The sequence below is a fragment of the Octopus sinensis genome, linkage group LG27 (genome assembly GCF_006345805.1).
Source record: "Octopus sinensis linkage group LG27, ASM634580v1, whole genome shotgun sequence".
In the NCBI taxonomy this organism is placed as follows: Eukaryota; Metazoa; Mollusca; class Cephalopoda; order Octopoda; family Octopodidae; genus Octopus; species Octopus sinensis.
In genome coordinates, this window is record NC_043023.1 from 19,885,633 (window position 1) to 19,899,829 (window position 14,197).

Here is a 14,197-nt window from a genome sequence, read left to right on the forward strand (position 1 = left end):
CATTGCTAAAGGTCTCAGTCCATTGCTAAAGGTCTCAGTCCATTGCTAAAGGTCTCAGTCATTGCTAAAGGTCTCAGTCCATTGCTAAAGGTCTCAGTCATTGCTAAAGGTCTCAGTCATTGCTAAAGGTCTCAGTCATTGCTAAAGGTCTCAGTCCATTGCTAAAGGTCTCAGTCCATTGCTAAAGGTCTCAGTCATTGCTAAAGGTCTCAGTCCATTGCTAAAGGTCTCAGTCATTGCTAAAGGTCTCAGTCCATTGCTAAAGGTCTCAGTCATTGCTAAAGGTCTCAGTCCATTGCTAAAGGTCTCGGTCATTGCTAAAGGTCTCAGTCCATTGCTAAAGGTCTCAGTCCATTGCTAAAGGTCTCAGTCATTGCTAAAGGTCTCAGTCCATTGCTAAAGGTCTCAGTCATTGCTAAAGGTCTCAGTCCATTGCAAAAGGTCTCAGTCATTGCTAAAGGTCTCAGTCATTGCTAAAGGTCTCAGTCATTGCTAAAGGTCTCAGTCCATTGCTAAAGGTCTCAGTCATTGCTAAAGGTCTCAGTCCATTGCTAAAGGTCTCAGTCATTGCTAAAGGTCTCAGTCCATTGCTAAAGGTCTCAGTCCATTGCAAAAGGTCTCAGTTACTGCTAAAGGTCTCAGTCATTGCTAAAGGTCTCAGTCATTGCTAAAGGTCTCAGTCCATTGCTAAAGGTCTCAGTCATTGCTAAAGGTCTCAGTCCATTGCTAAAGGTCTCAGTCATTGCTAAAGGTCTCAGTCGTTGCTGAAGGTCTCAGTCATTGCTAAAGGTCTCAGTCATTGCTAAAGGTCTCAGTCATTGCTAAAGGTCTCAGTCATTGCTACAGGTCTCAGTCCATTGCTAAAGGTCTCAGTCCATTGCTAAAGGTCTCAGTCATTGCTAAAGGTCTCAGTCATTGCTAAAGGTCTCAGTCATTGCTGAAGGTCTCAGTCATTGCTAAAGGTCTCAGTCCATTGCTGAAGGTCTCAGTCATTGCTAAAGGTCTCAGTCATTTGTTGTTGCTTCCATGAAGCCCAACATTCAAATGCTGCTTATAATGTGCCACCGGAATTGGTGCTTATAATGTGCCACCGGAATTGGTGCTTATAATGTGCTACCAGCATTGGTGCCACCTACAAGAAACTGGCACTGACCACAACTATTTCACTTGCTTTGACAAGTCTTCTTAAGCACAGCATATCACCAAAGGTCTCAGTCACTAACCATTGCCTCTGTGAGGTCCCGAATCTGAGTCATTGCCTCTGTGAGGTCTGACACATATACACACAGACACATATTTGACTTTATACACACCTTATGTCAATATATGTATACACCCACATGTATATATTTGATTCTATCCACACCCTGTGTATATATTCACAGATATAAATCTTCCAAAGTCAGCTACAATATGTTACACAGCAGCATTACTAAAAGCCCGAGCTGTAGCAGACAAGTAAGTATCCTTTTTAACTTGTTTTTGTTGTGATTGTTGTGTCAAAGCTAAACTAGATTGAAAGACGTTCCAGCTATGACCATCCTGTGTGATTTTAAAACTGTCTAGAACTATGTTATCAACTGTATCTTTCCCCCATTGAAGTTTCAGAAAGGATTTAGCTGTGATTACTAAACCCGTCGAGTGACCCCTTTGAGGCTATCAGGGGTTAAGTCCAGCCTTCCCTCAATTGTTTGAGTGACTGGGCCAAAGTTTTCTTCATTGGTTGAGTGCAGCAAAATTGATGTTTTTTCCCACTGTTTTGGCTGATCGAGTTGAGTATGAAACTTTCCTCAGTGACTTGAGTGACTGAGATGAGTGCAGGCAACAATGGCAGCCACCTTTAGAACTTCACTCAAATACTAGAAGTACAAACTTTGAGGATTTAGTGAAAGCAAACATTTTCAAATTCTTTCTAGTTTGAGGAAGTCTTCTCCTCTTATTGGCCACCCAACTGCTTCTCTCACTGGTCACATTTCACAGCTTCTTCTCAGCTACAACTCTCTCCAGACATATGTCACAGCCACATCTCTCTCTCTGGCCATATTTCACAGCTATCTCTCTCTCTCTCTCTCTCTCTCTCTCTCTCTCTCTCTCGTCTCTCTCCTCTCTCTCTCTCTGCCATATTTCACAGCTACCTCTCTCTCTCTCTCCCTCTTGCCATCATCACTCACACCAGCTCCTCTCTCTCTCTCTGGCCATATTCACAGCTACCTCTCTCTCGTCTCCCTCTCTCTGCGCCATATTTCACAGCTACCTCTCTCTCTGGCCATATTTCACAGCTACCTCTCTCTCCCTGGCCATATTTCACAGCTACCTCTCTCTCTCTCTCTCTGGCCATATTTCACAGCTACCTCTCTCTCTCTGGCCATATTTCACAGCTACTCTCTCTCTCTCTCTCTCTGGCCATATTTCACACAGCTACCTCTCTCTCTCATCTCTCTCTCTCAGCTCATCTCTCTCTGGCCATATTTCACAGCTACCTCTCTCTCTCTCTGGCCATATTTCACAGCTACTCTCTCTCTCTCCCTGGCCATATTTCACAGCTACCTCTCTCTCTCTCTCCCTGGCCATATTTCACATCTCTCTCTCTCTCTCTCTCTCTCCCTGGCCATATTTCACAGCTATCTCTCTCTCCCTGGCCATATTTCACAGCTACCTCTCTCTCCCTGGCCATATTTCACAGCTATCTCTCTCTCTCTCTCTCTGGCCATATTTCACAGCTACCTCTCTCTCTCCCTGGCCATATTTCACAGCTACCTCTCTCTCCCTGGTCATATTTCACAGCTACCTCTCTCTCCCTGGTCATATTTCACAGCTACCTCTCTCTCACGAACCACATTTCACAGCATCCTTTCCCATTGGCTACATTTCACACCTGCCTCTCTCATCATCATCATCATCATCCTTTAACGTCTGTTTTCCATGCTGGCATGGGTTGGACAGTTTGACTGGGGTCTGGGAAGCCAGGAGGCTGCACCAGGCTCCAGTCTGATCTGGCAGTATTTCTACGGTTCGATGCCCTTCCTAATGCCAACCACTCCATGAGTGTAGTGGGTGCTTTTATGTGCCACCAGCATGGGAGCAAGTCAAGGCAACAGGAGCCAGTCGGGGCTGGCATCGTCCACATTTGGATGGTGCTTTTTACGTGCAGGGGCAGCCAAACAGGTGGCACTGGCAGGGGCAGCCAGACAGGTGGCACTGGCCTCAGCAACAACTACAATTTCCATTTGATTGTGGTATGATTTGATTTTAATTTTGATGTACTTGACTCAATAGCTCTCCTCAAGCATGGCATGTTGCTCTACAATCCAAAGGTACTTTTGAGTGGTGTAGGTCACAGCTGTGAACTCCCTTCATTTGTCGGGTCTTCACAGTCACAGCATATCTCCAGAGGTCTTGGTCTTTTGTCATTGCCTCTGTGAGGCCCAGCTTTTGAAAGTCATGCTTGACCACCTCATCCCATATCTTCCTAGGTCTACCTCTACCCTGGGTTCCTTCCATTATTTGGGAGTGGCACTTCTTCATACAGCTCTCCTCATCCATCTGTTGTACATGACCATACTAGCGCAAAAGTCTCTTTTGCACGCCACATCCAATGCTTATGTCCAGCATTTCTCTCAGGGCACTTACCCTCTGTTGTGTGTGCATACTGACATTACACATCCAGCGGATCATGCTAGCTTCATTTCTTTCGAGCCTACGCATGTTCTCAGCAGTCATGGTCCATGTTTCACTGCCGTGAAGCATGGCAGTTCGCACACATGCATTGTACAATCTACCTTTCACTCAGAGCTAGAGGCCCTTTGTCACCAGTAGGAATAGAAGCTTTCTGAACTTTGCCCAGGCTATTCTTATTCTAGTGGTAACTCTCTCTGAGCATCCACCCCCACTACTAACTTGGCCACCTAGGTAGTGGAAGCTATCAACTACTTCTAGTTTCTTCCCCTGGAGTGTAATGGAATCTGTTTTCTTAGTATCAATGGTGTCTATTGCCCCTGTGCATCTGCTGCACATGAAAGCTATCTTCTCGGTTAATCTTTCTTTGATGTTGCTGCATGTCTTATGTGTCCATAGCTTATACTGGGTACATCTTATGGAGTTTCTACCCACACCTTTTCTACAGATCAAGCGGAGCCACCTACCTGAGGGAGTGTGTGATGAGTTTGCCTTCCTACTTACTGGGACTTTGGTCTTTGCTACATTGACTCTAAGGCCTTTTGATTCTAAACCTCACTTCCACAACTGAAATTTCTTCTCTAGTTCTTGTTGCGATTCTGCTATGAGGGTCAGGTCATCAGCATGGAGGAGCTCCCAGGGGCAACCTGTCTTGAGTTGCCTGGAGGATTAAGATGAATAAGAGGGGGCTGATCCTTAGTGAACTTCCTACTTCTACCCGGAATTCTTCTCTATACTCATTGTCAACCCTAACCTTACTAACGGCCTCTTTGTAAAGGGCCTGTACAGCCCTTATTAACCATTCGTCAATCTCCAGTTTCCACATCGCCCACCAGATAAGGGATCGGGGGACCCTGCCAAAGGCTTTCTCCAAGTCCACGAAAGCCAAGTTTATCTTAGCAGTTGCTAGGTATTTCTCACTGTTCACATTTCAGTGCTGCCTGTCTCACTAACAATATCCCACAGCTGCATCTCTCATTGTTATTGTAACTTGCTCATTCTTTCATCACCATCATCATCACCACAATCCCTAGCATAATTATCATTTCTTATGGCCATCATCACCACCATCATCATCATCATCATCATCATTTTTACTTCAGTTTTTCTTAGTGACCTGAAGGGAAAAGAGTGTTCACCCAGCAGGTCATCCCAGCTCAAATCAATTCCCACCCAGAGCTGCCCAGTTTCTGTCTGTTCAATAAGGTTTTGTGGCTGTTTATTTTGTTATTGTTTTTCTTTACAGATTTTCCCCAGATGTTGCTTCTAAAAGAGGCCTCAGCTCAGCAGAGATGTCAGCTGTTGAAGCCATTCACAGAGCTGTGGAGTTTAATCCTCATGCGCCTAAGGTAAGATGACACTCTATGTGTGCGTGTGTGTGTGTGAATGTATATATTTGTGTGTGTGAATGTATATATGTGTGTGTGTGTGTATATATACACACACACATATTCACAAGGTTAAGTCAAAGATTATCCCGTACTTTTGCTATAACATACCTTTTTTATTGTCACACTGCCTTCTGTGCATGTGTGCTTATAGTTGGTACTATTAAGCTCATGTAATCCAAGTTTGAGCCAGATCGTACCACTTTTCTTCCTCGCTTTTGCAGAGTAAGCATGGCCACTCTACTGGCAATGTACAGCAAAGAAGAACAAAGGGCAGTGATGTGATTTCTCTGGACGAAAGTTGTGTCAGGTGCTGAAATTCATTGAAGGCTTTTGGCACAATATGGGGACAGTGAACTACCATGTAGAAGCGTGTGGGAGTGAACTGAGAAGTTTAGTTGTGATTGGACAGGCGTGACACACAAAGCGGGAGCAGGATGCCCACCAACCTCAACCACAGGTGACAAGATTCAGAAAGCTTGAGAGATGGTAATGATGAACAGGCTCACCGTTTCCATCTCTCTGATCACTGTTCTTTGTTCTGCTTTGATGCACATTGCTAGAGGAGTGGCCATGCTTACACTGTAAAGCCAGAAAGAAAAATGGCGCAATCGGGTTCAAACTTTGATCACCACAATAGTTCCAACTATAATGGTGGATGTGCAGAAGGCAGCGTGACAATAATGAAGATATGTTAAGGCGAAAGTGGGGATAATTTTTGACTTCCCCTCTTATATAGGAATGGCTGTGTGGTAAGTAGTTTGCTTACTAACGACATGGTTCCGGGTTCGGTCCCACTGCAAGGCACCTTGGGCAAGTGACTTCTACTATAGCCTCAGGTGGTGCTCCATCATGGCCACATTCAAATGCACAGTCATGGCAATAGATACAGAAATCACTCTACAAGTGTGTGGTTCCAAGTTCATTCTCACTCTGTGGCACCTTGGGCAAGTGTTCTCTATTATAATCTCAGGTTGTCTGATACCTTGTGCGTGAATTTGTTGATAGAAACTATTTGAAGCCCAATTCTTGTGTGTGTGTGTAGTTCTTCCCCTCTGAGCTGAGACATCCATGTCTTACAATCCATTTGGCAACCGTGTGAGTACTGGTGTCACCGTGTAAATGTGCCATCAATGGCGGTTGGCATTAGGTAGGGTATCCAGCCACAGAAAGCATGCTAAAGCAGACACCTGGGGCCTGATGTAGCCCTCTGGCTTGCCAGCTCCGGTCAAACTGTCCATTCTCACTCTGTGGCACCTTGGGCAAGTGTTCTCTATTATAATCTCAGGTTGTCTGTATCCATTCCACCATTGTTTGCCTTGCTTTGATCTGTGGTTTTTCCGTAAGCTCCCTCTTGTTTGGTCCTATTAAGTTTTATGTTATTTAATTGAGTATGTGTAGTTAAAGGTGTGTCACAATGTTTTAAGGTAAACAGATGCGATTGGCATGTGGATGCCTTCAAAGTAAATAATGCAATAACATCAATTTATCATCATCATCATTGTTTAATGTCCGCTTTCGATGCTAGCATGGGTTGGACGATTTTGACTAAGGGCTGGCGAACCAGATGGCTGCACCAGGCTCCAGTCTTGATTTGGCAGAGTTTCTACAGCTGGATGCCCTTCCTAATGCCAACCACTCTGAGAGTGTAGCGGGTACTTTTTATGTGCCACTGGCACGGGGGCCAGTGAGGTGGTACTGGCAACGACCTCACTCGAATCCTTTTACACATGCCACCAGCACAGGTGCCAGTAAGGTGACTTTGGTAATGATCATGCTCGAATGGTGCCTGGCGACTTTGGTAACGATCATGCTCAAATGGTGCCCTTTTACGTTCCACTGGCAGGGAAGCCAGTTGGCTGCTCTGGCAACGATCACACTCGGATGGTGCTCTTGGCACCCTAGTAACACGGGCAGAAGTGCCAGTAAGGTGACACTGATAACGATCATGCTCGAATGGTGCCCTTTAAGTGCCACTGGCACGGAAGCCAGTTAGCCACTCTGTCAATGATACCGCTGGCATGGCTGTGTGGTTAGGGAGCTTGCTTCCTAGCTACATGGTTTCGGGTTCAGTCCCACTGCATGGCACTTTGGGTAGGTGTCTTCCACTATAGCCCCGAGCCGACCGAAGCTTTGCGATTGAATAGGCGGAAGTTACTGCCGTGTGTGTATGTGTGCTTATAGCTGCTCAGTGCCCTTCCGAAAGAGAGAGAGAGGGATTTATAGTTTAAATAATTTATTTACAGGACTTGCATTTGCTGTTGGTATTCACAATATTTCACTACATTAATTTGTTGTTATATATACATATATATGGGCAGATTTGTATGTATTTGTGCATGTGTGAATTCTTATATTCCATGTCCCCTATATGTCCAGATATTCTCACCTGTTCTCTTATATTTCAGTACCTGCTGGAGATGAAAAGCCTCATACTACCTCCTGAACACATCCTCAAGAGAGGTGACAGCGAGGCCATAGCCTACGCCTTCTTTCACTTACCACACTGGAAACGGGTTGACGGTGCCCTCAACCTCTTACACTGCACATGGGAGGGCAGTAAGTATTGTTGTTGTTGTTGTGAGGGTGGTCGTGGTCTTTGTGGTGGTGTCAGTGGGGTTCAGGGGTCACATGATGATCTGCTGGACCACATTTCACACCTCACTGCACACTTCATGCTACATTAATAGCACCACTTACCCACACAACTCTCAAAGACACTAAACCATATTACACCACTAGATCACACACCCTCACCACTACACTCACCCTCACCACTACACTCACCCTCACCACTACACCCACCCTCACCACTACACCCACCCTCACCACTACACCCACCCTACATTGTCCTTCTCAAAATAATCAATCACATCATCAAAATCTTAAAGCCACAGACTTTTTTTTTTTTACTATTTTACTTGTTTCAGTCATTTGACTGCGGCCATGCTGGAGCACCGCCTTTAGTCGAGCAAATCGACCCCGGAACTTATTCTTTTGGTAAGCCCAGTACTTATTCTATCGGTCTCTTTTGCTGAACCGTTAAGTGACAGGGACGTAAACACACCAGCATCCGTTGTCAAGCAATGCTAGGGGGACAAACACAGACACACAAACATATACATATACACAGCCAAAAACATTCATCATCATTGAACATCCATGGTCCATGCTGGCATGGGTTGGACAGTTTCACTGGGGCCGGCAAGGCTGGAAAGCTGCACCAGACTCCAGTCTGATTTGGCAGGGTTTTCTATGGCTAGATGCCCTTTCCTAACACCAACCGCTCCAAGAGTGTAACAGATCCTTTTATGTGCCACCAGCATGGTTGCCATTCGCGTGATACCAGTATCTTCCATGTCAGCGATTTTACTCAGCTTGATGGGTCTTCTCAGGCACGACATGATGCCAAAGGTGTTGGTCATTACTTCCATTAGGCCATCACTCAAAAAGAGCTCCTCATGTGCCTCCAGCAGCATCAGCCATCATCATTGTTTGACCGTGGTCGAGACAATGGAATTTACCATGCTACGCCAGACTTCACGGTCCATCATGGCATTACGGAGGTCCTGTTGCTGGATGCCTGTATCTCTGGATATTAAATCAGGGTAGGAGAGTGTGCACTCTCTGGTATTGCGAGTAGATGGCTTCCAGAGGAGAAGAGTAGAAATTACCTTGTTTTCAGCTCTACAACAATGTCCAGCAAACTGGACTCTCCTACCTTTCACAAGAGATGACACAGGTGGTAGTTTCCCATATATTTGCATTTTGGTTGGATGACGCTTCCACGAGAGATTTTGAGCTCTCATAAGGAGGTGAGTGTAAGTTCCATCCAACCGTCTCTCAAGCTTCTTTGATAACGTCCAGGTTTCTGAGCCATAGAGTAGAATTAGTTCGACTGTGGCTTTGAAGATTTCAAGTTTGAAGTCTCTTTGCCTCCACAAGACCCAATGCTTGAGAAGTGCTTTTTATGTGCTACCAGCATGGTTGCCAGTTACACAACACCAACATCACGCTTTTGTAGTTGTGGTTGATGCTGGTGTCACGTAACTGGCATATAAAAGGCACCTTTTGAATGTTGGCCTTCACAGAGGCAATGACGAATGACCAAGACCTTGGCATTATGTTCTGCTTGAGAAGAAAAAGATTTATCAAACCAAGTAAAATTGCAGTTGTGGAAGAGACTGGTGCCACACAAATGGCACCTGTGCCGGTGGCATGTAAAAGCACCCATTACTCTCTGGAAGTAAAGGCATCCAGCCATAGAAACCATGCCAAATCAGACTGGGGTCTGGTGCAGCCTTCCAGCCTTGCCAGCCCTGGTCAAAAGACCCAAGCCATGCCAGCAAGGGCAAAGTATATTAAATGACAATGATAATGATGATTTCACTGAGTAATCTGAATAGAAAAGGGTTATACATACATACATACATACATACATACAGGAGTGGCTGTGTGGTAAGTAGCTTGTTTACCAGCCACATGGTTCCGGGTTCAGTCCCACTGCGTGGCATCTTGGGCAAGTGTCTTCTACTATAGCCCCGTGAGTGGATTTGGTAGACAGAAACTGAAAGAAGCCTGTCGTATATATGTATTATATATATATGTGTGTGTGTGTAGGTTTGTGTGTTTGTGTTTGTCCCTCTAGAATTGCTTGACAACCGATGCTGGTGTGTTTACATCCCCGTCACTTAGCGATTCAGCAAAAGAGACCGATAGAATAAGTACTGGGCTTACAAAGAATAAGTCCTGGGGTCGATTTGATCGACTAAAGGCGGTGCTCCAGCATGGCCGCAGTCAAATGACTGAAACAAGTAAAAGAATAAAAGAATACATATATATATATACATATCTCCTTTTAGCATTTAAGCCAGCTATATCTGGGTCCCTAATATTGAACCTGTTTTTTACCCAAACTAGCCAGATCAGCCTTCTTACACTTACCATGCAATGCCATTTTAAAACTAAACAATCACATCATTGAAAACTGAAAGTTATGAGATAATCCATGATTAATTCAAAACTGGGGAAATAAATAAGGATTAGATTTGACAGAGTAATCTGAATGCTAAAGGGTCAATTCATTCTGTAATAACAGCTGTTTCTCTTTTCTCTCTCCACAGCTTTCCGTATGATCCCTTATCCTTTAGAGAAGGGTCACCTTTTTTATCCCTACCCCACCTGTACAGAAAGCATTGATAGAGAACTTTTACCATGTAAGTACCTCTGCTGAATTCTTTTTCCTAGAATCATCAAATTATCAACAAAATAACCGGTTGAGCATCAGACAAAATCTCCTGTGGTGTTTTATTATGACTCTTTACGTCCATCCATCCATTCATTCGTCTTCTCCACCACTACTCCTGGGGGGATTTTTGAGGTAAGAGACCTCAGGTCCCTCCTCCATCGTGTCCTATCAGAAGCAACCATCTTTCTACTTTCCAAGAACGACCATCTGAGACTGGATGTCATCCAACCATTCCATTTCTTCTTCTACCCCCAGGACTCCTGCTGGATCATTCTGCCTGAAGAAACCATCTTGCAATTCTTTTGTTGTATTCTAATCATCATCATCGTTTAACATCCGCTTTCCGCACTAGCACGGGTTGGACGGTTCGACCAGGGACCTGGGAAGCCAAAAGGCTGCACCAGGCTCCAGCCTGATCTGGCAGTGTTTCTACAACTGGATGCCCTTCCTAACGCTAACCACTCTGTGAGTGTAGTCGGTGCTTTTTACGTGCCACCGGCACGGAGGCCAGTCGGGGCAGTGCTGGCAACGGCCACGTTCGGATGGTTCTCTTACGTGCCACCGGCACAGAGGCCAGTCGGGACAGTGCTGGCAACGGCCACGTTCGGATGGTTCTCTTACGTGCCACCGGCACTGGTTATGTCCCAAATACTGCTGCTGTGACCTCTCATTGTAGCAAAGTAACTGCTGGGACTGGAGAGACTCCCTGTGACTAAGGGTATTATCCAACCATTTTGTTCTTAACCTACCCCTTCATCTCCTGCCCATTGGCTTAGCTCGGAGAAGCCCTCTTACAATTCCTTCCTGACATTCTAATCACATCACAAATATTTTTGAAACCGGGACCTCTCAATCTGAAGAGGTAGGGGCTCAACTTGGAGAGAATCCCTGATATCTGAGCTATGCACCATGTCAGGTAACATTACTCCAGGGATCCTCTGGGAGAGTCAAGTTCTAGCATTAAATCCTGAGAAAAGGAGAGGTTGGTAAAAAAAGCCAAACTTGCTGTCTTCAAGTTGGTTTCTGTGCCTTTTCTGAGATTATGAATGAAAGAATACAATCAAGAAACGAGTTGGCTCTTAGCATTTTGAGTTGAAATCTGACTGAGGTGTTTTGATTTCAACAGCACATCTCTTAGCACATCATCATCATCATTTAACGTCCGCTTTCCATGCTAGCATGGGTTGGACGGTTTTGACTGAGGGCTGGCGAACCAGATGGCTGCACCATGCTCCAGTTTTGATCCGCAGAGTTTCTACAGCTGGATGCCCTTCCTGATGCCAACCACTTCACAGAGAGGACTAAGTGCAGTAGTAAGGTCACTGGAACTCACAAGACAAGAACCCTTAACTTAAATCCATGGGGATCTGAATCCTGTTTTGGGATCTGCTAAAAACAGTCTCACTGCTGGTTGTTCATCATCATCATCATCGTTTAACGTCCCCTTTCCATGCTAGCATGGGTTGGACGGTGTGACCGTGGTCTGGGAAGCCAGGAGGCTGCACCAGGCTCCAATCTGATCTGGTTGAGTTTCTACGGCTGGATGCCCTTCCTAACGCCAACCACTCCGTGAGTGTAGTGGGTGTTTTTTATGTGCTACCGGCACAGGGGCCAGTCAGGCAGTACTGGCAACGACCTCGCTCGAATCCTTTTACACAGTGGTTGATAAATCAACAGAGACCATGTAGAGCAGGGATCACCAAACTACATCCTATGAGGTCTCTGGCATGCCACTGCACTGTGCCTCTGCTGTGGCATCAGTGTTTGGAACAACTTAGGTCTGTGAGCAGCAAACATTTTCAAAAATGAAGAATGAAGTGGCTGTGATTCCGGGTTCAGTCCCACTGCATGGCACCTTGGTTAAGTGTCTTCTACTATAGCCTCGGGCCGACTAAAGCTTTGTGAGTGGATTTGGTAGATGGAAACTGAAAGAAGGCCGTTATATATATATATATATGTGTGTTTGTTTGTCTGTGTTTGTCCCCCCAACGTCGCTTGACAACCGATGCTGGTGTGTTTATGTCCCCGTTACTTAGCGGTTCGGCAAAGAGACCGATAGAATAAGTACTGGGCTTACAAAAGAATAAGACCCGGGGTCGAGTTGCTCGATTAAAGGCAGTGCTCCAGCATGGCCGCAGTCAAATGACTGAAACAAGTAAAAAAAAAAAAAAAAAGAAAGTCAAGTCAGAACATTGAATGAGGTTGACTGATGAACCTTTGAAAGCACCATTTCCAAAGCAAATATTGATGACATCTTCAAAGCTAAACACTGGTTTCACAAATCTTACCTTTTTTGATGCTTGGTTTATGAGATGCGGATATGTGTGCACTGGGAGTGATATAACCATCGTTTTGCTAACTTTGCCTTCTTTGATAACTTTTTGGTTAATAAATATGTTTATATTTTTATTAAATTTTTAATTTATATTTTCTGGGCTTATCAAATTCTTTTGCCAAGATATTATGGTCGCAGGGTATGCTTATGTCAATCAGTAAACAAACTTTATTGTTACTGTTATTATTATTATTATTATTTCAGCCTTCCATGAAGTGTCTGTGTACCCCAAAAAGGAACTTCCATTCTTCATCCTCTTCACAGCCGGTCTCTGTTCCTTCACAGCACTCCTTGCACTCCTCACACACCAGTACCCAGAACCCATGGGAACTGTTGCTAAAACGGTAAGTTCAAATTCCACCAAAGTCGACTTTGCCTTTCATTCTTTCAGGGTTGATGAAATAAGTACCAGTTATGCACTGGGGTCGATGTAATCGACTTACCTGCCACCCCCCCTGGAATTGCTGGTCTTGTGCTAGAGTTTGAAACAATTATTATTACTATAATTCTGTTTCTCATTTAGCTTGTCTGTAATGCTTTCATGCGATTAGCTGAAAAGAAAGTTTGAAGAGTGAGAGAAAAAGAGGGAGAGAGAAGCATCCATGGCATGAGGTAGAGGGAAAATAATTGTTACGCTTTCATATGATTAGTTGAAGGGAATGAGAGAACAAGAAGAACAAAGAAAAAGGTAAAAAAGAAGATAAGGCAAAGTGTGAGACAGAAAGAGGGAGAGAGAAGCGTCCATGATATGAGGTGGCGGGTACATAATATTTATTATGTGGTTAAAAAAGTTAGTTGAAGGTCGTGTTACTGAGGAGGAGAGTTAGGAGTATAATTTTAGCAGATGTTCTAATGGTGAGGTCAAAGAAAGGGAGAGAGAGAGAGAGAGAGATGATGGTGATGCTGGTGAAATGAAAGCTGTATGCAAATTGAAATATGTATTGGCTCTGTCCCCTCATCTTGGCTTATATATAACCAATGATGTGGTTTTCAGAATATACCCATGTTGCGTTAAATTTTTACCACTGTGAGACTGTGACCCCTATATTTTACATCTAAAATCATTTTTGTTTTCTTTATAGGAAAGTGTGACCATGTAAATTTTGAAATGTAATTTTTTTATTCCCTAATGGAAAAAAAGCGGAAAATAAGTGCAAATATTTATTCTATGAGTGTTGCCTATTAAGTCTAAAAAATTGTGCATGAAGTATATAAAGTTCATTAAGTAATCATCATATTCCAGTTTCCTTCACTTTTCAATGATTAGCAGATGAGGGTCTATCTTTTGATACAGACACAACTCAGGTTACGCTTTCAGATTTTTGGGGAATAAAGTTTCCAGAAATAACCCAATAAATTTACCATTTATTCTGTGAAATATTCCCAGGTCCCAATAGTATCAAGGCAGTGAGCTGGCAGGATCGTTAGTACGCCAGGCAAAATAATTAGCAGCATTCTGTATTCATTTGCCTTTCATTCTTTCGGAGTTGATAAATTAAGTACCCGTTGAGTACTGGGGTCAATGTGATCGACCGTCTCCCTCCCCACAAA

At 44.3% G+C, this 14,197-nt stretch overlaps 1 protein-coding gene across 1 annotated transcript in view; it reads left to right on the top strand.

Annotated features, from left to right (window-relative positions):
* LOC115225075 (suppressor of tumorigenicity 7 protein homolog) overlaps positions 1-14,197 on the top strand; it is a 71,655-nt gene that overhangs the window by 56,164 nt on the left and 1,294 nt on the right. Inside the window, exons 10-14 of the mRNA XM_036513983.1 lie at positions 1,386-1,458; positions 4,922-5,024; positions 7,472-7,622; positions 10,187-10,279; positions 12,851-12,990. Of these exons, the coding sequence (XP_036369876.1) occupies positions 1,386-1,458; positions 4,922-5,024; positions 7,472-7,622; positions 10,187-10,279; positions 12,851-12,990 (560 nt within the window). The remainder of the gene's footprint in view (positions 1-1,385; positions 1,459-4,921; positions 5,025-7,471; positions 7,623-10,186; positions 10,280-12,850; positions 12,991-14,197) is intronic.